Raw genomic sequence first — 22,547 nt, 5'->3', positions numbered from 1 at the left:
TTGCTCCAGAATTAAATTTGATATTTGCTTGGCGAAATTTTCAATTATCCACTCGTCAAACGTGTACATCTTCAGCTTCAGGAAGCTGTCGGTCAATGGATCGTAAAAAAAATTTTTTGACTCTGCATTGGTGCCGAGTGTGGATGCAAGTCCATTCGCTGCCTTCTCGCAAATGATAGTAGCACCGGCTGATATTTTGACGAACTTCCGAAAGACTTGTACATCTGTGTCGAGGTCCTAAAGAATAGAAATATGTAATTGTTGAAACCGTTATTTCCAGTCTATTATACTTCCAGGACCAAAATCACACTTGCATCCAAAAGTTAACCTTTTGGGCAAACACAGCATTCGTACGAGGTAGTTTAACTCGGTAGTTGCCTCGTCTTACCTCTCAGATATACGATTTACTCAGCTGGACAGTGCACATGAGTTGTCGGCTTGCAATCCGGCACAGGTATTAGAATCGTGAGTATATGATGTCACAATGCCTGTTGTTGCCATGGTATCGTCAACTGTTTGTGGTACCATGGCATTCTGCTTAAAGCCTTTAATATTCTGATGTTACATTTTCTAGAGTATATAAAACTTGCGTTATTAAATGTATTGAAACCATCAATTCACATTGGCAAAGCTATTGATATCGGTTTTTTTTTTTGGGTTTTTTCAGGATCGAGGCTTGTGAACGAGCTAACATTTATCACACAAAAAAAAAAATCAAATAGACAAACAAAACATATAATAAGGGTAGCGGTAGACAAGATGGGGAGAGAAGGGGAAGCACACAAACACAACATTTGAGAGCAGGGACATCGGGAGATCTGTGGGAGGGCTTGGGGGGAGGAGGCGGGTGGAGGGGGGAAGGGGTGGGAGAAGTATAAAACAAGGACACTAAGGAATTCCAGGAAGGAAGATGGTATTTCAAAAAAGTGAATCTGTAGTGAAATTAGTGGGGGTAGAAAAGATCAAGGTTTTGGATGGGGGAAGATAAGAGATGGTGGTGAACAGCTGTTTTAAAGACCTGGAGGGAGGAGTGGGATTGAAGAGAGTGAGGGAGTTTGTTCCAGAGGCAGGAGAAAGGAGGAATGAAAGAGTGAAGGTGAGCAGAGAGCCTAGATTTTGGCAGTTTAACCATAAGAGGGTTGCAGGCAGCAGATCTTGTGCGACCTGCAGGAATATTTGGGGGACAGAGCCCAGAGGGAGCTAGGCCGGAGAGGAGTCGGTAGCAGACAGGAAGACCACAACCTGCCTGCGGTGAGTGAGTGAAAGGCCCTCGGAGTTAGCTTCATCGTGGGAGATTCCAATGATTCTGAAAGCTTTGGTTTCAACAGCGTGAAGACGAGCTAGGTGTGAGGCAGGAGCACCGGCCCAGAGGGAGGAACAGTATTCCATTGAGCTGCGGATGAAAGCCTTGTATGTGGTGAGGAGCTCAGGTGTGCCAAGGAAGGACTTCGCACGACGGAGAATGCCCAGTCGGCGACTGGCTTTGGAGGCCATATTTGAAATGTGGTTTTCCCAGGAAAGATCATGGCAGATAGTGAGACCCAAAAGCTTGAATGACAGAACTTCTTGGAGAGGATTATTCAGAAAGTGGATGGGAGGGTTGTCCAGTCGGTCTTTTCGGACAGACATCGTGACTAGCCTGGTGTTGGCTTAGCGGTTAGGGTGCCGGCTTGGGATCCTACGATCCTGGGTTTGAATCCCGGTCGATCGCTGAATTAACGCCAGAGGGGTTGATTCAGCCTGTCATCCTTCCGAGGTCGGCAAATTGAGTACGAGCTTGCTGGGATGAATGATCACGGTGTGTACCCCGATTTAGAATAGGTACACCGTATCCCTGCGCATCGTAAGAGGCGACCAAGGGTTGGCGTCAGGAAGGGCATCCGGCCATAAAAACATTGCCTCAAACAGGGAACCATGATTGTCATGGGGCCCGCAAGACTAACCCCCGCTCTAGCGGCGAAAATGGCCTTAAAACGATCATTCATTCATATAGTGAGAGTGTGAGATTTGTCAGGATTGAAAGACATGTTCCACTTGTTTGACCAGTCTGTGATATTGTCCAGGTCTGCAGAGAGAGGAGGCTGCAGACTGCCGATCTGAGGGATGAGGAATGGAGCGGCAAAGAGTGGAGTCATCAGCAGAGATAGAGATGATTTTCAAGAGTCAGAGAGATCATTGATGAAGACCAGAAAAAGCACAGGGCCCAGAACACTGCCTTGGGGAACTCCAGCCTGAACAGGAAGGGGAGATGAGAGAAACCCATTCAGGGCCACACGTTGACCGACCAGAGAGGAAGTCCGCCAGCCATGCGTGGAGATTTCCATGGATACCATAGGAGAGTTTGGTGAGCAGAGTTGGGTGCCAGACTGTATCGAAGGCACGTGATATGTCAAGTGAGACAGCTCTAATTTCCTGTTTGGCATTGAGGACCTCCATCCATTGTTGAGACAGCAGAAGCAGCATGTCCAGAAGCAGCATGACCTGGTCTGAAACCAAATTGATGATCGGAGATCAAGCCATTTGAGAAGAGGAAGGATTTGATATCCGAAGCAATGATGGATTCCATGACTTTGCTGATAATTGGGAGAAGGCTGATTGGTCTATAGTTGCAAGGATCTGTTTTTGCACCTTTTTGTGTAAAGCCGTGATGCTGGCTGATTTCCAAGATTTTGGCAGATGACCTTGACCAAAAGAGAGGGTGAAGAGAACAGAGAGAGGGAGTGAAAGAGCGGAAGAACAGGATTTTAGGACCCGTGGGCTGATGCCGTCAGGTCCAGTTGCAGAATCAGAGTCGAGGGTTGACAGAAACTTTTCCACCTTCTCAGGAGGAAAGGACACAGAGTCCAGGAACAGCTGGGTACGGTGGGTACAGAGAGGGATGGGTTTGGGACACAAGATTTAGAGGCAAACACAGAGTTGAGGCATTCAGCTTTTTCACGTGCGGAGTCAGCTGTGTAGCCGTTTGAGGTAAGCGAGGCGATGGAGGGGGAACAAACACACCAGAAACGGATTTGACCAGATGCCACCAGGATTTGGAAGAGGGAGACAGGTTTGAGAGTGGAGAGACATTGTTTCCTGGCTCTCCTGAGGGTGGACACACACTTGTTTCGGGCTTTGTGAAAGGAAATAAGATTTCCTTCAGTTGGATTTGCTTTCCAGGAGGCGAAGGCAAGTTGTTTCATGGCAACTGCCTCACTACAAGATGCCGTTTGCCATGGACGGGTTTGGTCGATTACGTTCAATTGCATCAAAAGTATGATACCATGTTACCTCCACCACCGAAGGTTATTAACCGTTTGAGTACGCGATTTTTTTTTTTGATAAAAGTACCCCCGGTACGGGATTAATTCGGCATTTTGGTACGGGAATGCAACCACGTACTGACGATCTATTTATAGGTATAGTCGATGACGTGTAGTGACGTCATCCCTACACAAAACTTTTTCGCGGGTTGCGGCACTGGACGTCATCCGTACCCAAAAGGGTTAAATGTATTGAAAGGTTATGTTTTCACCCCTGTCTGTCTGTTTGTGAACAAGATATCTCAAAAAGTTGTGGACGGATTTTGACGATATTTGGCAGAGATTGGCAGTTTGGCAGTATGTGACTGTTTGGCAGTATGTGACATGGACGAAATGATTAGATTTTGGTGAAGATCCGGATTCGGATCCGGCTATTAGAATTTTCGAAGTGATTCTTCACCATTGGGAGATAGGGCCAAAAACGATACATAACAGGATATCTCAAAAGGTTATGGACGGATTTGGACGAAACTTGGTGGACCAGTTGTGTATGTGACAAGACCGAATCGATTAAATTTGGTGAAGATCTGAATATGGATTTGGATATGAGAATTATTTAATTTCTAAGTTATTCTTCACTATTGAGAGATGTGACCAAAAACGAAATATAGCACGATATTTCAAAAAGTTGTGGACGCATTAAGACAAAACTTGGTGGATCAGTTGTTTAGGTGTGAAGAACAAGCTGATTAGATTTTGGTTCAGATCTGAATCCATATCTAACCCATCAGTGAATACAAAACGTAAACTGTTCAGCCCATGCTCACTACCAAGTGCCGTTCTAGTTGCCATTTAATTTGGAAAACTAATGGACTCATAAAATGGGAGCAGCACACTTATGTACAAATACGTACATACGAGCATGCCATCGACAAATATGTTCCTCATTTAATAATTATATTACCAGCTTTTAAAAAAATAATTATTTCTACAATTTAAATTTTCTGACTTTACATTAATTTCCTTGGGAGTCCTTATTGTGACTGTTTTTTTAGATTTATTTTTGTCTTTGGCCCGATTGTTGACCGATTGTTTCCCACTTGTATATGCTTTAATCTAGCCATGTTTGCAAACATTTCTAAACCCATGCAATTGAATAAGGGAAGTTTCTTTTGATCAGATCAAAATTTTGATTTTGATCAGAGCAAAGAGATCGGATCTTTGCTGATGACTCCACTCTGCCGCTCCATAGCTCATCCCTCAGATCGGCAGTCTGCAGCCTCCGAACTCTCTGCAGACCTGGACAAAATCAAACTGGTCAAACATGTGGAACATGTCTTTCAATCCTGACAAATCTCACACTCTTAATATGTCTTTCCAAAAAGCCCGACTGGACAACCCTCCCATCTACTTTCTGAACAACCCTTTCCAAGTTCTGTCACTCAAGCTTTTGGGTCTCACTATCTGCCATGATCTTTCCTGGGAAAACCACATTTCCAAGCTGGCCTCCAAAGCCAGTCGCCGACTGTGCATCCTCCGTCGTGCGAAGTCCTTCCTTGGCACACCTGAGCTCCTCACCACATACAAGTCTTTCATCCGCAGCTCAATGGAATACTGATCTCCCCTCTGGGCTGGTGCTCCTGCCTCACACCTAGCCCGGCTTCACGCTGTTGAAACCAAAGCTTTCAGAATCATTGGAATCTCCCCTGATGAAGCTAACTCCGAGGGCCTTTCACTTACTCACTGCAGGCAGGTTGGTGGTCTTTTTGTCTTTTACTGACTCCTCTCCAGCCTTGCTCCCCCAACTCTATCTGTGCTCTGTCCCCCAAATACTCCTACAGGTCGCACAAGATCTGCCAGCAACCCTCTTCTGGTGAAATTGCCAAAATCAAGACTCTCTGCTCACCTTCACTCCATTCTTCTTTACTCCCACCTCTGGAACAAACTCCCTCACTCTCTTCAATCCCACTTCTCCCTCCAGGTCTTCAAAACAGCTGTTCACCACCATCTCTTATCTTCCCCCATCCAAAGCCTTGATCTTTTCTACCGCCATTAATTCACCCCAGGTCCACTTTTTTGAAATTCCGTCTTCTTCCTTGGAAGTTCTAGCAGTGTCCATGTGTTTTATACCTCTCTTCCCCCCCCCCCCCCCACCCCTCCATCCCACAGATCTCCCGATGTCCCTGTTCTCTGCTGTCGTACTTGTGTGCTTCCCTCTCTCTCCCCATCTTGTCTCCCGCTCCCTTTCTTGTATGCTTCTTTTTTTTTTTTTGGGGGGGATTGATGTTGGCTCTTACACGAACCTCGATATTGTATACAAAAAAAAAAGATTATGCACCATTCACTAGTGTCCTTAAAGCACTAAACAGTCTTGCATTCCAATTTATCCCAAATTCTGTCAGAGAAAAGTATACCACTTTTAGATTATATCTTCACATCTTTAACTCTCAGTATCCAGCACAGCATGTGTTCAAAGGAAACTAGTCTGTTCCATTGCACGGGCCGAAAGTTAGTTAAGCGCTATAAAACAGTCCTTGTGAACCCCGGGGATCAGTAAACCTATCGGTGGGGATCTACGGTTGGAAGAGGAGGAACACCATTAGACCGTGCCTGGTATCACGACTCGTTACTGCTCAGAAGCAAATTTGTGGAAGGCCGTTCGTCTTATGACAATTGTACGTGGCAGTCCGCAAAATCCGTGGGAATTCGGAAGGGGTCCGCACACCCAAACAGGTTGAGGACCACTGCCGTGAGGGAACATTTCAGGTTCAATACAGGTTCGGTGTTAACGGCACTTTTGAACTAGTTTAAAATTAGAGAGATCCGCCGGTGCTACGTTTATTTTCTCCAAGGGTAGTGGTTAAAAAAAAAAAAAAAAAACACCGTTTAGAGGCCATTTTCCCCCGCAAAGCGGGGGTTGGCCTTTTCGGGGACCGTGGTAGTTGTTTTTTGGTCCCCTTTTTGAAGCAATGTTTTACGGCCGGATGCCCTTCCTGACGCCAACCCTTTTTGCCGCCTTCAACGACAAACAGGGAATTACCAGTGAACTGGTACTCAATTAGCCGACCTCGGAAGGATGACAGGCTGAGTCAACTCCCCTGGCATTAATTCGGCGATCGACCGAGATTCGAACCCAGGATCCTAGGATCCTAAGCCGGCACCCTAGCCGCTAGCCCAACACCAGGGTAAGGGTAGTGGTTAATAACTAAAAAAAAAAAAGAAATCTTTTAGCAAAGTATACAGTGCATTGAGAAAAAATTGAGATACAAAGCCAAAAGGTAACTGCATATTTTATTGAAGCTAGTACATAAATCCCTTGCAATGCTTTCAAAACCGATGATAGAAATACAGCCCAGTTACGACTACAATAGATCAAAGAAAGAAAAGGGATATAAAAGAAATCAAAAACTACCAATCTGGCACAAAATAAGGGTTTAAAAACTCCCTGCACGAACATTTATTTTCTTCGTCATGTGACAGAGCAAAAAAAAAAAATTTGTATACTGGCACAAAATCTGCAAACATTACCTGGCACAACATTCTGTGCTGTGCGTGCTAAACATTCTGTTAACTAAAGAACAATGGTGTATTCCTGCTGTCGGCTTCTGGAAGAGAGTTGTGAAGGCACGATAGTATGGCTCAGCTGATGCAGTTTGGCTCAAATGGACATGGTGCACTTGATGAACTGTCGTGACAGAAAAACAAATGGAGTTTCTAAGAGCATTTGACTTTTTAACGCATGTATGATAATTATTAAAATGCCAACCAGGCGGTTCAAAAATGAAACGGCCACAAATAGAACATTGGTCATAATAGAATAAGAAAAGGTGAAAGTAAACTTGCATGGGTGGTCTGGGTTCGATTACCGATCCAATGATACACTGACCTATTAATACTTCGCAGTCCGGGTGATGCATCACGAAGGCCCACATCCCTCAGAGGAACGTTAAACTGGGTGATGTGTGTGTCTGTCTGCGGCCATTAGTTGGCGGACCATAAAACTTCCACAGTGTCTGGCTAAAAATAGGTGAATTATCACCGGTACCCTGAACAAATTACAAATCCCTACCCAAATCATCTTTCCGTTGAACTTTGGGCCTGGCCCAGTGGTTCATGAAAGACCTGGGCCAAAAGATAATTGCCGGCTGACCCCCAACGCCCTACTAAAATGTGGGATTAATTGGAACCACTAAAGTGCAGTACATGTAATAGTAGTAGCGTTGAATCTGCTAAGTATTTTTTCATTTTAAAACGGTGACCCTTAAAATGGTTAATTTGATGCATATGCCTAAAAAAAAATATCATTGACTGCGAGTAGATTGCTTCAATACGTATTAATTGGCAGACATGCTCTTCAAAACTTTATACTGCGCATGCGCCGCCGACTGCACCTGTGCGGGACACCCACAAGATCAGAAAAAACACATTTGTGTGCAAAATAAAAGGGCTCATTTTACTATTATGACCCTTGTGTTACATATAACTCAAAAGGAATTATTAAATATTTAAAAAAGATGTCAGCATGACAAAATATTAAAGGGATTAAAATCTCAGAAGCGTTAAAACTGATGAGAAAAAAGTCTTACATCATCATATGGGAAGTTCACAATGGCTTGTTGAGACACATCTCTTTCTTTAAACCGATCTGTGAACAAGCAAGAGATCATGTAATCGTGCTGGAGTGGGTAAACTTCTTCGAAGCATATAATCCGACCCACATCCCTCTCCCTCCTAATCAAATACGTATATAGATACACCTCATGTGCTCTGCAAATCAGACATACCTGTAAGGGCACGCAACTTTACACAACAAGCCACGTAATCATCAAAGAAGATTTTTCCATCTCTGCTGAACCGTTTGACAATGGCACCGATTGTGTGGTTGCTCAGCCGGTAGCCTGCATCAGCGTTACGGGTGAAAAAGTCAAATATCATGCGATGAGGATTATTACATTTGGAGATTGACAATTACAAACTAAAATCGGCCTCCCCAATATTTGCAGCAGCTGCATCGTCACCCTGCCTGAGCTGATGCCATAACTGACCCATGGAAGAGAGGGCCTGTGTGAGCTCGGCTGGATCAACACAACCGCTCTGGTCTCGATCAAATGCCATAAAGTTTCGTTTCCAGCCGTTGAGCGCAATCCAGAGCTCCTTGAATTCACTGAAGCCCATTTTACCAGACATGTCACGCTGCGGAGTTGTAAAGGAAATGCAAAGCCAAAAAAAAAAATGCCAACTAATCTCTGTGAGCAAAATGGCTACGGTAAAAAAAAACTAAAAAAACTAGAGATCATTGAATAACTTAGCCCGCACAGTCTTGAGGAAAAAGAAGGATAAGGGCGGGATCGGCTGATTGGTCGAGATGATGTAAAATGCTAGAATATTTTTCCAAATGTTGCTAAATGGAAGGCTTTTGAAAGTGCCAAAAATACGCTCTAGTTTTCAGGTATATTATTCAATTGAAATAAGAAATTTTAACGGTTGTAGGAAAAAAAAAATTCAGAAGTTTACCGCCGTTGATGCCTTATTATGATGCGTCTTACATTACATTATTAACACGTTACATTAGTTCTTCGTGCCTTTATGACATCTTCAAAAACCGTTTCCCGTTTGAAATGATTTTAAATTTTGTTTGACTGCCAGACAGGGTAAACAGAGTAAAAATATTATACGGCAGACAGTAAAAATAATATCTCACTCCTCCCTCCGCATGGGCGAATGGGACAGATTTCAGAGCCAAAGTACTACAAAAATGCAGGTTGGTTTTCCGATTGAATGAATGAATGAATGATCGTTTTAAGGCCATTTTCCCCGCTGGAGCGGGGGTTAGCCTTGCGGGCCCCATGACAATCATGGTTCCCTGTTTGAGGCAATGTTTTTATGGCCGGATGCCCTTCCTGGCGCCAACCCTTAGTCGCCTCTTACGATGCGCAGGGATACGGTGTACCTATTCTAAACCGGGGTACACACCGGTACATTTCCGATTCATGTTCAAAATATAACATTCGATTGAAATCAAGTTGTTCCTCGATCATTAACTGATGTTTGTGGACAGACAGACAAAGTGAACCGAATGCTTAACCCCGCTTTTCACCGTGCGTGTGGGGTAAAAACAGGGAGAGAGAGAACCAGATTGGGTGTACAAATCAGTTTGCAACAATGTGGCATCAAACGAGTTATTCAACACAAAACGATCGAATGGGCCAATCTGGGCCAATCTATTCATGAGCGTCATTTCTGGGGATGCAGCAATTTTGCTGAGGCAATACCCCACACCCGTTTTGTATCGATTCGGGCAGGAACTTAGAATTTTGACATAAATGGCACACGGGCCTACTCCTTTTGAAAAGCAATTTTTCACCAGTGAGTGCTAGCAGATGGGATGGTTGGCTTAACGTCTTTCTGCAGAATGACCTAATAATTCGTGCAAAGCATCAGGATAACAATTTATAGTGAAGTCGGCAATCGCACCCGGCCAAGATAGCTCCAAAGTGAGTCCACCATCTCTGAGCTATCCCGTCAGCGGAATGGACAATATTATTAGGATTGAAGTGGAATGAAGAACTAAACTTGCTGGTGAAGCCGATTGTCGATCTTTAGCGTCGAAGTGCCTTTTACAATTTCAATATCCGTATGCCAAAGCTATCACGAGTATACATTAAGTTTGCAGACAAACAACAATGAAGTTTCCTCCTAGTCATGAAACATCTATGGCAGGCAGGCTCTTCTATGAGCCTCGATCTTGCAAATAAAAAAGTGATGAAAGGTTGGAGTCCTTTGGCGTAGTAGAAAGTGAGCTCGCCTCACAAGTGAGAGGACCTGGCTTTGATTCATTGAAGCCTCTGTTTACCTTCCACCAAGTAGGTGGGTCAATCGGCGGCTGATCGCAGGGTAATCGGTAATTCCGGGGTAATTGCTTTGACGGTGTGGATATAGCAGGTGGTCTGGCCTCGTCAGATTTTCCTTGACACTTGGTTACACTGCTTGCTATCTCAGATTGTGGTTCTTGGATGGGAAGCGGCTCCTACACTATAAACAGATTAATGCACCCGGGTGTTTGCATATCACCTATGAATAGCAGCAGTGTTCAGTTACGAAGGGCAATCATTAGTGCAATGAAAGCACTATTTAAAAAAAGGATACATCCAGCATCGCAATCATGATCTTGCAGGTCTCCAGACTGAAAGCTGAAAAAAAAAAAACCAAACAAAAACAAAGGTGCTCACATTGCTACTCTTGATTGTTAACTGTCACAATGCATGAAATACATGTCAAAAATAAGTGCAACGGGGGATATTGTAATCAGCTCCATCCGTCTGTCGGTCCATACGTCATGCTATATCCTCCTAAACGGTGAGGCAGAAATTCACCAAGCTTGGTAGTTATGATCACCACATGACAATAAGGTGTGAGAACGGTATCACTTTTGGTCACACTCCTTGGGGCGTGGTCAAAAAGTCAAATACCGAAAAATATAATTGCGGGCACATTTTAAAACGTTTTTTGATTAAACTTTGTGTGTGCAATCAACATTGGGGGATGCATGAAATATGTAACGATGGTTTGGATTCAATCCCCAGGTGATGCTCCAGGGGGTTGGGACTTGGGATCACGGAAAAAAATGGAGAAAGATTCAACTCAATTTGATATTGGGTTATTCCCGGTGAAACTTTACGCCATCCTTAACCTTGCTCTCGGTGGGAATCGTGGGGATTTACGATGGCGCGCCATCGACTTTGCTCTAGTTTGATTTACAAGAAGGTGTCTCTGTCACCAACATTGTACCAAATGGTGGGAAATATCAGGAATTACAGCGTTCATAATTTGGAGCAAGTGTGAGTTAATAACTATATTGCGCTATCTGGATTCTGGCTTTCAAGGAAATATTCCAAGGCGATCGGAGTGGTTCGATCTGGTTTAACTTTGGGCTCTAAGCTCGACAATGCAGATTCACAACGTTGTCCTCAAAACAAATCCTATCGGAAACAGCATGGCAAATCATGGCGTAATCCAGGTACTCAACTGGGCCCTAAGTGTAGCATTGCATCAAAACAGATGGTGCCGAGTTGCTCAAATGGTAAAGGGTATATAAATAAATAACTAAATCAAGGTGGTATGTCGATAGTGGTGATGGTGAAGCGTATATAAATAAATAATTAATCAAGGTGGTATGTCGATAGTGGTGATGGTGAAGTGTATATGAATAAATAATTAATCAAGGTGGTATGTCGATAGTGGTGATGGTGAAGTGTATATAAATAAATAACTAAATCAAGGTGGTATGTCGACAGTGGTGATGGTAAAGTGTATATAAATAAATAATTAATCAAGGTGGTATGTCGACAGTGGTGATGGTAAAGTGTATATAAATAAATAATTAATCAAGGTGGTATGTCGACAGTGGTGATGGTGAAGTGTATATAAATAAATAATTCATCAAGGTGGTATGTCGACAGTGGTGATGGTAAAGTGTATATAAATAAATAATTAATCAAGGTGGTATGTCGACAGTGGTGATGGTAAAGTGTATATAAATAAATATAATTAATCAAGGTGGTATGTCGACAGTGGTGATGGTAAAGTGTATATAAATAAATAATTAATCAAGGTGGTATGTCGACAGTGGTGATGGTGAAGTGTATATAAATAAATAATTAATCAAGGTGGAATGTCGACAGTGGTTATGGTGAAGTGTATATAAATAAATAATTAATCAAGGTGGAATGTCGACAGTGGTGATAGTGAAGTGTATATAAATAAATAATTAATCAAGGTGGTATGTCGACAGTGGTGATGGTGAAGTGTATATAAATAAATAATTAATCAAGGTGGTATGTCGACAGTGGTTATGGTGAAGTGTATATAAATAAATAATTAATCAAGGTGGTACGTCGACAGTGGTGATGGTGAAGTGTATATAAATAAATAAATAATCAATCAAGGTGGTATGTCGACAGTGGTGATGGTGAACTGTACATAATTAATTAGTTGAAGGTGGCATGTAGGTAGCGATCATGGTGAAGTAAATAATTCAACATTGTGTTTTGGGAAATGGTAAAGTGTCTATAAATAAATAATGGTTCTCGCAAGCATATACATTCCTGAACCATTCTCCATTTAAAAAAAAAAAAGATTCTCAACATTTCAAATCGGCTTTGATCCCAAAATCATTTGACCTGCCTAATGTCCAGATATCATTGCATGCATTTGCCGAATACAAAAAAGTGGGTCCAGTCATTTTCGAGTCGAGGTTCCGAAAAAATACACGGAAAGACTGACGGCACCCAAAATGCAAGCCCCCAGGAACAAATTTGGAAACGAAGTGGCACGATGCAATCGTTGGGAACATGGCAAGTGTGTTCAATCTGAGGGGAAGGAAAATGCCTTTTCTTATTCATTCACTGTTATCACAAGTTGTTTTTTTTTTTTGTTTTTTGTTTTTTTGTATACTGAATCGAGGCTCGTGAAAGAGCTAACATTTACTTCACAAACAAATCGACCAGACAAACAAAATACACAAAAAGAGGGAGCGGAAGACAAGATGGGGAGAAAAGGGGAAGCACACAAACACAACAGCCGAGAGCAGGGAGATGTGTGGAAGGGAGAGGGACCGGGGGGAGGAGGCATGGGAAGGGGGGGGGGGGGGGAGGGAGAAGTATAAAGCACAAGGACACCAAGGACTTCCAGGACAGAAGTTGGTATTTCAAAAAGTGGAATTGGGGTGAAATTAGCGGGGGTAGAAAAGATCAAGGTTTTGGATGGGGGAAGATAAGAGATGGTGGTGAACAGCTGTTTTAAAGACTTGGAGGGTGGAGTGGGAATGAAGAGAGTGAGGGAGTTTGTTCCAGAGGCGGGAGAAAAGAGGAATGAAGGAGTGAAGGTGAGCAGAGAGTCTTGATTTTGGCAGTTTAACCAAAAGAGGGTTGCAGGCAGATCTTGTGCGACCTGTAGGAATATTTGCGGGACAGAGCCCAGAGAGAGCTGGGGGGCAAGGCCAGAGAGGAGTCGGTAGAAGACGGAAAGACCACCAACCTGCCTGCGGTGAGTGAGTGAGAGGCCCTTGGAGTTAGCTTCATCGCGGGAGATTCCAATGATTCTGAATGCTTTTAGTCTAGTAGGAAGACTAGGTCCCCCTGCACCCCCCGGAGATATACTTCTAATCAGTGTTTCTAGATTGGAAAAAATGTGTAGAAAATGACTAGCTATGGCCCCAAGCTGAAAAAATGTCCCACATACCATTTTTATGCAAATTACTGCTGCCATTATCAAAAAAACGATTTTTGACATATCTCAGCCAATATTGCAGATAATTGAAAAATGAAGGTGTCTAGACCCATGTTTTGAAGGGCATAGATCATGATAGAACTATTCATAACATGATTACATGTGTCTATGGTATACTAGTATGCATATTAATGCTGTAATTACAAAATAATCAGTTTTACAAATGATAAGGATACGTTAATACTGCAGATAACTTAACATGGTACATAAGGGGTCTAAACCCAGGTATTTTCAAGGTTAAATGTCAACAAGATGCTCCTGAGTCTTGCATAGGGGCGGGACATTGGCAGTAACATTGGTACCACTCAACTTTTCTTCCCACCATTGACTTTGTATTGCGAGAGATTTTCACTTGCTTATTTAAAGGTTTCTCACCCAGCCCACGTAAAATCTACCAACTCCTGCTGTTAACTCCCAAACATATTTTTTTATGTTATCCAATCACAGTGCAGAAATGACAGACTAGAGATCCAAATTAGTGCTGCTATAGCTGCCATTTTACATTTCCATCCATGTAACATGCGCGCTCGCGCGCTCGTATCAATTGGTAATGTCGCGCGCTCGTATCAATTGGTAACGTTGATGTTATTGAATACCTCAGTTGAAAGTTCAGTCTTCCATTCCATCTGTGTGTTGTTCTTGGTATTCATCCTCCAATCTAGCCAGGTAAGATGCTAACTATAATGTTACTCACACTCTTGACTTCAGTTTCTGCATGAAATCATAAACAGGCAGAATAACAGCTGAGCCAGCTAGCACCATGTTAGCTAACGTTAAAGCTAGCCTCATCTATGTACAGTATGTTCCTAATGTCGGTGTAACTTAAACTTTTGTTAATGCCAAACATGAGACATATCTGTTGACTTCTGTATATGAATTGAACCAGAAAGAGGCACGACAGCTGAGCTAGCTACAGTAACTTAGCACAATGTTTCATTGGCCTAGATAGCTAACGTTAGTGTGGAAGAATTTAGATGTTTTAGCTATTAGCACTTTTGATGCCACTAAACATGGTTTAGTCAGCTAAAAAGTACCCTAGTGTAGAACATGACTCAGAACCTCTGTTACCTCACTGAAAACTCAGAGCCTCCTTTCACAGGCACTTTTAACATCATTCGTGATTTCTTATTTGTCATTTAACAGTGATGGTAGACATCGACAGCAAGCATGCCCAAAAGAAAACGGAGTGTAGAACCTGCAGCCCAAAGCTCTCCTCCTACATGCATCCTTCATGTACCATCCATGTCTGATCATGGGGATTTCACGCCCCTCCGTAAAATTAAAGGATCTGCTTCAGAAAAACTGCAACTGCTTCAAAAGATCCGGGATAGACGTCTCAACCAACCGCATGACTCCCCATGTCGTATGCAATCAGTATGTGATCAGATCCCGGCAACTCTTCCTGATGACCTAGAAAGAGTAGGATATCACAGCAAGTGTTATAAGCACTTTGTCCGCCACTTTCATCGTCTGGGAGATGATACAGAACCAGGGCCATCAACCTCATCATGGCATCACTCTCCTCGTAAACCAGGAGGTTCTGCTGAACCCATCTTCCCGCCAGAGTGTATATTTTGTGAGAAAGTTGAGACCAAAGATGCTCATCGCAATACTGAGAGGCCTACAACCTTCCCATCCTTTAAAAACAAAGAAAATGCATGGGAGCAAATCGAAACACGGGCTGAGAAAATGGGTCTCTATCGACTCCATCGAAAGGTGAAAAACAAAGACCTCTTTGCATGTGAGGCCAAACACCATCCGTCATGTTTTAAAGCTTTCCGCACAGCATTCTACAACTATGAGCGTGCGATTCACAGAGCCGAAGCACCAAAGGAGCAGGCTTGCATGTCAGCCGCCCATGAAAAGGCATTCAACTCAGTACTGGAACACATTCAAACCCAGGTCATCCAGCAGAATAAAGTTCTACAGCTTTCTTCCTTGCGCTTGCTCTATGTCGAGGAACTGAAACTGAATGGATATGAGAACTCAAATTATCGGTCAGAGAAACTACTGAAACGCCTACAGAATGACCCAATCAAGGAGCATATCCACTTCACGAAGGTTGATCATGACAAATGTGATGTCATTTCTTTCTGGCTTGTGCACAGCTCAAACATAACAGTTTCCAATGCTCTCGCACGAGCATTCACACTCGGAAGCACAAACAAGAACCAAAATGTTGCCCTCCAACTTCGCCAGGGTATTCTACAGGCTTTCAGAGAGTGTAAAGACCAACCATGGCCACCAACAGCTGAAGACATGGAGCTCAATCCTGAAGACATCCTACCTCCAGACCTTGTCCGCTTTCTCAGCGTGCTAATGACTGGCAAGGAGGGCATCGAGACAGAAAAGGTGAAGCGTCTGGTCTTCTCCATTGGACAAGATCTGTGCCGTGCAGTGTCAGATGGAAAATGGAAGTTACCAAAGCACATTCTCCTCTGTGTGACTGTAAGGCACCTGTTCCGAAGCAAACAGCTCACCACAATACTACACAGGCTTGGACACTCTGAGAGCTACGATTTCGCCTTGGAGTTGGAAACTGCTCTCGCCAAGGTCCTGGATGAAGTCTCAACTTATCGTACACCACAAATTGTGACAGGAGAGGGCAACCTTGTATTCCACTGTGAGTGGGACAACTTGAATAAAACCACTACCAGTGTGCACGGCAGCAACATTGTAAACAGTGCTGGAGGAATCATGGTGCAGGAGGTCAAGCCCGGGTTCGAGAGCAGCAAGGACCGAATGCTACCTACCATCAATAGGTCACAACAGCGTAGCCTGAAGGTCGACACACCAAAAACTCTCCCACCCTTGCACTTTACTCGCGTTGGCCCGAAGTTCCCTGAAGGCTCATCATTCACACCGCCAGCAGAGAATGACACAGTCTATGCCACTACGATGCAAGAGTACTACATCTGGCTCTTCATCAGATACATCGGAAGCTGTGGCCTGCAGCCTGTGCCTGGGCTAGGGGGTTTCACCTCTGCAACTGGTTCTCCCCCACCCAGCAAATCAACAGTCGACTACTGCACGCCTATCCACCAACCGATCACAGACAACGCAGTTGTTCGTGAGCTACTGAAGCGTTCCGAGGCAGCAACTGCTGAGGTGGGTCAGAGATGGGTCCTGAATACATTTGATCTGGGTGTCTGCATGAAAGCCCTTCCCATCATCTGGCGCTGGCCAAATGAATTTGCTAGTCATGTAGTAACGATTGGACCCTTCCACACATCCATGAACTACATCGGGATGCTCACTGGACACAAGATGCGTGGTTCTGGATATGCAGAGATTCTCTTTGAGGCACAACTAGTAACAAGTGGATCTCTCAAAGGTGTTCTCAGTGGAAAGGCCTACGCAAAGTCCCTCTTTTGCCTCAAAACAGTGTGTGAGGCAATGGAGAGGCTGTTGATGGAGAGATTCACTGAGGAGGAGAACATCATGATCTCTGACCCTGCTGTGCTTCTCAGAATGACCCAGTCTTGCAACCGAGAGCACCTCGATGAAGCCCTCAAAGACCCCTCAACTCTACTCCTCATCAAAAAGTACCATGCCTTTGAGGAAAAGGTGCGCAAGGGCCACCTGGGGAAGACAGCTGCCTTCTGGATGTCGTTCATTACCCACTGCCATCTTGTCTTGGCTCGCCTTCCTCCATGCCAGTCTGCCCTGAAGCCGCACATCCAGCGTGTGAACCACCGCGTAGCATTGTACAAAAGAGCCGATCAACCTATCATCGAAAAGCCAAAACCTTATGAGGAGCAAGGATGGATAAGGACTGATGAAGGACTGTTGAAACCAATGTGGTCCAGTGGTCCCATCCTACCAACCTCACTGGTGGATCTTCTGAACACAGGAGAGCACGAAGAGGAGGAGGAAGAGGAAGGAGAAGAAGAGTTTGACTCTGACGATTTCGATGAAAATGATGATGACTGACTCAGTGTAGAATCACTAATGCTAATGATGTTTATCTAAAACAAGCAAGAGAAGAGTGGTCACATTGAGTGCTAGGATTATTTTGACAGTTGTAATATTTAGAAAAATAAAACTTTGTGTTAACGTCTGTGTAGACGGACCTTAATATGAGTCTATTATTTCGTAAAACTGTGATTATTTTGTAAATAAAGCACTAATTAGCATACTAGTATACCATAGACACATGTAATCATGTTATGAATAGTTCTATCATGATCTATGCCCTTCAAAACATGGGTCTAGACACCTTCATTTTTCAATTATCTGCAATATTGGCTGAGATATGTCAAAAATCGTTTTTTTGATAATGGCAGCAGTAATTTGCATAAAAATGGTATGTGGGACATTTTTTCAGCTTGGGGCCATAGCTAGTCATTTTCTACACATTTTTTCCAATCTAGAAACACTGATTAGAAGTATATCTCCGGGGGGTGCAGGGGGACCTAGTCTTCCTACTAGACTATTTGGTTTCAACAGCGCGAAGGCGAGCTAGGTGTGAGGCAGGAGCACCAGCCCAGAGGGGAGAGCAGTATTCCATTGAGCTGCGGATGAAAGCCTTGTATGTGGTGAGGAGCTCAGGTGTGCCAAGGAAGGACTTCGCACGACGGAGGATGCCCAGTCGGCGACTGGCTTTGGAGGCCAGATTTGAAATGTGGTTTTTCCAGGAAAGATCATGGCAGATAGTGAGACCCAAAAGCTTGAGTGACAGAACTTCTTGGAGAGGATTATTCAGAAAGTGGATGGGAGGGTTGTCCAGTCGGTCTTTTCGGAGAGACATCGTAAGAGTGTGAGATTTGGCAGGATTGAAAGACATGTTCCACTTGTTTGCCCAGTCTGTGATTTTGTCAAGGTCTGCAGAGAGTGAGGAGGCTGCAGACTGCCGATCTGAGGGATGAAGAATGGAGCGACAGAGAGTAGAGTCGTCAGCAAAGAGACAGAGAGGATTTTCAAGAGAGTCAGAGAGATCATTGATGAAGACCAGAAAAAGCACAGGGCCCAGAACACTGCCTTGGGGAACTCCAGCCTGAACAGGAAGAGGAGATGAGAGAAACCCATTCAGGGCCACACGTTGACTACGACTAGAGAGGAAGTCCGCCAGCCATGCGTGGAGATTTCCATGGATACCAAAAGAGGAGAGTTTGGTGAGCAGAGCGGGGTGCCAGACCGTATCGAAGGCACGTGATATGTCAAGGGAGACTGCTCTAATTTCCTGTTTGGCATTGAGGACCTCCATCCATTGTTGAGAAAGCAGAAGCAGCATGTCTAGAGTGGAGTGTCCAGGTCTGAAACCAAATTGATGATCAGAGATCAAGCCATTGGAGAAGAGGAAAGATTTCATATCTGAAGCAATGATGGATTCCATGACTTTGCTGATAATTGGGAGAAGGCTGATTGGTCTGTAGTTGCTGGGATCTGTTTTTGCACCTTTTTTGTGCAAAGCGGTGATGTTGGCAGATTTCCAAGCAGATGGAAGATGACCTTGAGCAAAAGAGAGGGTGAAGAGAACAGAGAGAGGGAGTGAAAGAGCGGAAGAACATGATTTTAGGACCCGTGGGCTGATGCCGTCAGGTCCAGTTGCAGAATCAGTCGAGGGTTGACAGAAACTTTTCCACCTTGTCAGGAGGAAAGGACACAGAGTCGAGGAGCAGCTGGGTACGACTGGGTACGGTGGGTACAGAGAGGGATGGGTTTGGGACACAAGATTTAGAGGCAAACACTGAGTTGAGGCATTCAGCTTTTTCACGTGCGGAGTCAGCCGTGTGGCCATTTAAGGTGAGGGAGGGGATGGAGGGGGAACAAACACCAGAAACAGATTTTACCAGACGCCACCAGGATTTGGAAGAGGGAGACAGATAAGAGAGTTCGGTCCTGAGGACGGAGAGAGATTGTTTCCTGGCTCTCCTGAGGGTGGACACACACTTGTTTCGGGCTTTGTGAAAGGAAATGAGATTTCCTTCCGTTGGATTTGCTTTCCAGGAGACGAAAGCAAGTTGTTTCTGGGCAATAGCCTCACCACAAGATTCCGTGTATCATGGACGGGAGGAAGGGTATTACAACTGAAGATGAGAAGGGATAAATCTGTGCATGAGAGAGAGCAATTTACTTTGGAAGAATTCCCAGGATGAGTTGATGTCAGAGGCAGTAGAGATGGGAGACCAGTCCAGATGATTGATGGCTGCTTGAAGACCGTGCCAGTTGGCCTGAGTGAAATGCCAGACTCGTCGACGCTGAGGAGGCTCTCTGAAAATGGTCAGAGAGATGTCCACTTTAACAAGCACATGATCAGAAAAGCCGATTGGAGCAGAAGAAGAGCAGCAGACATTTTCAGGGAAGTTAGTCATAACCAAGTCCAGAAGAGAAGATTCTCCGTTGACTGAGATCCGGGTTGGGAAATTGACAGATTGTGTCAGTCCCAGTGAGTCACAGAAGTCCTTTGCTGAAGAGCCATGGCTGGTGAGAGGGGTACCCACCCCCAGCCAACTGGCATGGTGACAGTTGAAATCACCACATATGAGGAAGAGAGAGTTGGGATGGGTAGATAGAAGTTGGTCCATATTATCAGACAGCGAGATGTAGATGGAGTCATCACTGTTTGGTGGACGGTACAACATGCATATGAACAAAAGGTGGGAGCGAAGGGGAAGCCGTAGCCAAAGGTATTCCTGGGGGTGAGGTGGAGAGAGGGCAGTGCAGGGCGAGTGAGGAAGAGAGTTTTTTATAAAGATAGCAACCCCACCTCCAGGACGAGGCTCACGTCTATCATACCGGAGGAGGGAGTAACCTGGGAGAGATACCAAGGAATCAGAGATCATTAAGGAGGAAGGTTTCTGTTAAGCAGATCACGTCTGGTTTGTCAGAAGCAACCTGTATGGAGAGATCAGTTAAGTTTGAGCGAAGGCCCCGGATGTTTGAGGTCCATACTGTTAAGGAAGAGGAAGGGGGAGCATCGGATACAGAACAGGGGGGGGGGGGGGAGCGGTAGGGCAGGATGTGGAAGAGGAGGAAGAGGTAGGGAGAGCTGTTGCAGGTGTGTCAGAGATTACAGAATAGCTTGGAGAAAGGGAAGAATGGGGCGGACAAAAGGTTTGATGGTGTTTGGGTGAGGCGCAGTGAGGTGTTGTTTGAGGAGGGGGAAGAGTGAGGCAGAAGGTTGAGGAAGATGAAGGTGAAAGTTGGAAGGGGGAAGAAGCGGGGAGGACGCTTTGAGGAGGAGGGGTGAGAGGGGAGTCTTGGAGGGGAGGAGTGAGGGAGAGTCTCGGAGGGGAGGGGTGTGGGGGGAGTTTAGGAGGCAAGTGCACAGACTTCAACTCAGAGTCTCGATTCACATTTTGATAGTCATAATTTCATATAGTAAGCGATTCTCCAAACGGCAAACAATGAAACAGCGACTGCACTTACACCGGTACGAGCCAGAAATTCCTGCCTGGGATAGACATCGCTGTAGCTCTTCAGAATCAACTTGCCCGTCCTGTGTGAACACAGACAGGAGGTTTCAATCCAACAATCAATCCAACAACCAACAATCAATGTTTCAGGTCAGAATCAAAAGTACCCGTATGTTCGTTCACTCTGCAGGTTAAAGCAGCTATAGGCAGTTAAAGCCGAGGATGATGAAATGACTCGATTCTTATTGTTCAGCTTGCATATTCCCAGTGAGGCACATGGGAAGTTCTCGGTTAAGAAAGCAGGTATTCCAGACGGTTGGTTTGCAGTTGGAAACATTTGTTTTTATTTTTACATTGTTAATTACCGATGCCATGATCAGTGATGTGGAAACATGGAAGGGAGGAGTGGTAAAGCCACAGCTCTGTACATAATTTGTGAATGAGCATGCGTGGACCTATTTATAGTGGGAACACATTAGGATGCCGCATGCCCCAAGGATCCCTTTTGCCCTCTTCCCCACCTCCCATGTATTGCTATTTTATTCATTTGAATGGGCAACCCACATTTCCCTGGACATATTGACCTTGGAGGACGTTTATGGCTACAAAGCCACGTAAGGCTGTTCGGGTGGACGAGGTGCGATTCGGCCTCTTTAAGAGATGGAGAGAAGGACGGAAAACGTGAGTCGGGTGCTGTAACCAGATAGCTTGGAGAGAACCACCAGAGAATCGGCCGAGAACCAGTGGGAGGACTGGCGAGGAGAGCAGAACAGCGAGAGAACCGTCGAGTTGCAGTTGAGTTGCCGAGTGGAGTCTCGGCCAGGCTAGCACGAGCCTTGTGGACCAATAACTCATCGGCCTCGATCACACAAAGCACGAGTTTCCCCAGGCCGTGCACGAGGCTGCACCATATTCCCTCTGAGATAGTGTTTTCATTTATTTATTTATTTATTATATCGGTGTGGTATTTTACTTCCTCGATTTGCTTTTCCTCCTTCCACGCTATCCCCTTTGGTCGTTATCGGATTTGTGGCACATCGGCTCTCCATAGAGGTTCCGACAATGTTGTACCTCATGTGTGAGTGTCCCAATTTATTATTGAAATTATGGTTATTTAATTGTTTGCGATAGTCATGAGCATGCCTTCTCATTCTGTCATGTTGGCAGGAAAGTTAGATTTACGAAGCAATCGTTGGATTGCATGCGGACACGGAGACTTACGTGACTGTTCGCACACTCAATTCAAAGTTTATCTTCCATCTGCTTGGAAGTCGGCTACCACCTTCGTCAACTATCCGTGCTGCTTATATATGGCACGAGCAAAAATGCTGCGATGCTCAGTGTTGTTTTCTTTGGTTTGAAGCTCCGCTCAAAATGAGTGAAATTCAACATTTTGAAAACTTTGAATTATTCTCACTCATATTTCAACATCTTCTGTAATGCATATTATCAAGTTTTTAAACTTTCTTTATACACGATTATGATTTCTAATACTGGCTACCACAGGATGGAGCTATACGATACACATTTACGTATAGAGAATTGGGGTCTTCCCCCCACCCTGAATCCTCACCCCAAGATATGCTGCCCAGACAGAAACCATACTTGGGGTCTCCTTATGCAAAATTTGTTTGCCTTTGGTTCAGTAAAACAAGCAAAT

The 22,547-nt window shown here is 44.5% G+C and overlaps 1 protein-coding gene across 2 annotated transcripts in view; it reads right to left on the bottom strand.

The window, feature by feature from the left end:
• Positions 1 to 6,516: 6,516 nt before the first annotated feature.
• Positions 6,517 to 22,547, bottom strand: part of LOC137434018 (sorcin) — a 33,296-nt gene continuing 17,265 nt past the window's right edge. For both annotated transcript variants that reach the window (XM_068126611.2, XM_068126609.2), the window contains exons 3-8: positions 20,901 to 20,970; positions 10,389 to 10,432; positions 8,288 to 8,435; positions 8,027 to 8,140; positions 7,829 to 7,887; positions 6,517 to 6,927 (exon numbers count right to left, since the gene is read on the bottom strand). In XM_068126611.2, coding sequence (XP_067982712.1) covers positions 6,901 to 6,927; positions 7,829 to 7,887; positions 8,027 to 8,140; positions 8,288 to 8,435; positions 10,389 to 10,432; positions 20,901 to 20,970 — 462 coding nt within the window. In that variant the 3' untranslated portion in view covers positions 6,517 to 6,900. The remainder of the gene's footprint in view (positions 6,928 to 7,828; positions 7,888 to 8,026; positions 8,141 to 8,287; positions 8,436 to 10,388; positions 10,433 to 20,900; positions 20,971 to 22,547) is intronic.

This window comes from Myxine glutinosa, chromosome 10 (genome assembly GCF_964187855.1).
Source record: "Myxine glutinosa chromosome 10, kmMyxGlut1.1, whole genome shotgun sequence".
Lineage (NCBI taxonomy): Eukaryota > Metazoa > Chordata > Myxini > Myxiniformes > Myxinidae > Myxine > Myxine glutinosa.
Note: the sequence above shows the minus strand (reverse complement) of the source record. Positions and strands in the feature narration are given on the sequence as shown.